Source organism: Merops nubicus, unplaced genomic scaffold (genome assembly GCF_000691845.1).
Source record: "Merops nubicus isolate BGI_N331 unplaced genomic scaffold, ASM69184v1 scaffold24801, whole genome shotgun sequence".
In the NCBI taxonomy this organism is placed as follows: domain Eukaryota; kingdom Metazoa; phylum Chordata; class Aves; order Coraciiformes; family Meropidae; genus Merops; species Merops nubicus.
The window spans coordinates 46453-48631 of NW_008586703.1; the positions used below are offsets into that span (position 1 = coordinate 46453).

Genomic DNA, 2179 nt, shown 5'->3' on the forward strand with positions numbered 1-2179 from the left:
GGCTTTTCTTAAACCACCAGCAAGGGAGTTTTCCTCAGCTCTGGCTCTACATCATCCAGCTGACGTGGGTTTTGTATTTGTGGCTAGCTTGTGATTAAAGCACCACCACCTCAAAGTGGTCATTGGGGTCCGAAACCTCCTCTGCATGGCATGGCAAGCAATCCAGAGGAAAAGCCTCTGCTCCAGTGCCCAGCAGTGGGAGCATTTGTTTTCCCCCAGAGCACGTTTCCTTTGTTTTAAGTGAGAGATGGAGCTCTTATCATGAAAATTGCATTTGTGATGAACGACTCTCCACTCTTCTGCACGATGTGATGGAGGAAGCCAGGGTGTTTTCTCTGACCTTTGAGTCTCCTGAGAACACCACAGCTTGGAGCAGCCCAGACTGAGCTGCCAGCCAGTTTTCTCAAGTAGTTGGTGCAGTAGTGGTGTCACGATGAGCCACGCCATGCAGAGGAGGGGAACATCCACCCACACTTCTCCATGCCTGGCGGCCGGCTTCCATAGCACCATCTTCTCCTTCAGCTTGGTGTGGTGTGGTGCAATTGCATCTCATGGACAGGAGAGAGCCAGTCATTACCAAGGGAGAAGTGAAAGTCCCAGCAGCCCCCATTCAGTCACTACTGACTGCTCCAGTAATTTGAAACTGCTCTGCTTCATTGTTGGCCGTAGCTCTGGTGGGAACGGCGCTGTCTAGACACGTCCTCTTGGCTGGGATTTCCCCACCACGGTCACCCACAGTGGCTCTGTGCCCACGGCAAGTCCCCAAGTTCCTGTAGAGGTGCTGGCATCTCCACCAGCTCAGGGACTTCTGCATGGTGCTGGGGACCACAGCACCACTTCACGCTGGTTCCTGCCTGTGCCCCAAAACTGGTGTCACCAAGAGCCTCATCGTTAGTTTTTGGGATATTTTATTCACACTTGCTAGTTCATCTCCCATTGCAGTCCTGAAAGGGTGGTACACTTTGTGAGATGTTTTGTAGGAAGGTGAACAGTGCTACAAAGTTCAAGTGACCTGCCCCAGAGGGTGCAGATGGGGTTGGTGCCTGGGAGGGCCTGATGCAGGCTCACCATTGGGCTGACCCACCCAATAAGTGGACTGTAAGGGAGATATTTGTCCCTCTGAAAAGAAAGTTCCCAGTTAGGAGGGCAAGGGGAGGAGTTGAGTCAGAAGCCAGTGGGCTCATGTGAGAGGATGAGATTGGTGGGGTTGTGGGCAGGGTGCCTCCTGCCAGCCTAGCACCCAGGTCTGAAGTTGGCAAGGAATGCCCCTTCTCGGGGATCCTCTATCTTCTTGGGCAAGGATGAAGTGGCTGTGGGTGCTTGAGATGCAGGAAGCATCCTGTCCTGGTAGTCTGCATGGAGGTTTCTTTGGTCTGGCTGAATGGTTTTCTTTCTCTGTGAGTGCTCATCCTGGTGTAAATGCTGGTCTCTTATCATTAGATAAGGAGGCTGGAGGAGATCTAGGGGTCAGGAGACAGCTGAACAAAGGCTGAGACAGGAAGCAAGGTGAAGATGGTTGTCTTTACAGCACAACATCCTATCCTGAGGCTTGGCCTGTCCTTGCCTCTGGACTGAACCCTTTCTTTCTCCCCTTGAACTCTGCTGAATTTTGCAGAAGAGCAGAGTGTTTTTCCAGGCTGGCAGAGGACACTCATTGACACCTGAGCAAAGTCTCTGGTATCTCATCACCAGGCAGTTCTGTGGGCTGAGAGTCAGGTTTTTTTAGCTAATGGCCTCAATCAGGAGTTTTTTTTCTGACCAAGTGAACTGCTTTCTGGTTTGAAAACTAATTTTCAGGTGTTTGCTCACTCAGCTGTGTTTTCCAGGCAAAGGAACCCAAAGCAATTATGAAGATTGAACATCTAAATGCAACTTTCCAGCCTGCAAAAATCGGGAACCCACACGGACTGCAGATCACCTACTTGAAGGACAATAGCACAAGGAACATCTTTGTCTATCATGAAGATGGCAAGGTGAGAGTAAGAGGAAGGGCTGGGTTGTGACATCTTTTAAGGCAGGCTTCTCAGTGCCTGGAGAAGGAGATGGGGTGAATGGAGCCATGACAGGTGGGGGGACTCAATCTAAGGACTCCCCAGAGGGGATTGAACTGCCCTGTAGGAGACCTGAGGAACTGGTTGTTTCTCTGCCCATCTTGTACTTTATAAAATGTGAATCTGCA

At 50.8% G+C, this 2179-nt stretch overlaps 1 protein-coding gene across 1 annotated transcript in view; it reads left to right on the forward strand.

Moving 5' to 3' along the window:
- The window catches only part of LOC103781035 (arf-GAP with dual PH domain-containing protein 1-like), a gene marked incomplete at both ends in the record, with an annotated part of 38786 nt that extends 36813 nt beyond the window's left edge, over nucleotides 1-1973 (forward strand). Inside the window, one exon of the mRNA XM_008948740.1 lies at nucleotides 1827-1973. Coding sequence (XP_008946988.1) covers nucleotides 1827-1973 — 147 coding nt within the window. The remainder of the gene's footprint in view (nucleotides 1-1826) is intronic.
- Nucleotides 1974-2179: the final 206 nt, after the last annotated feature.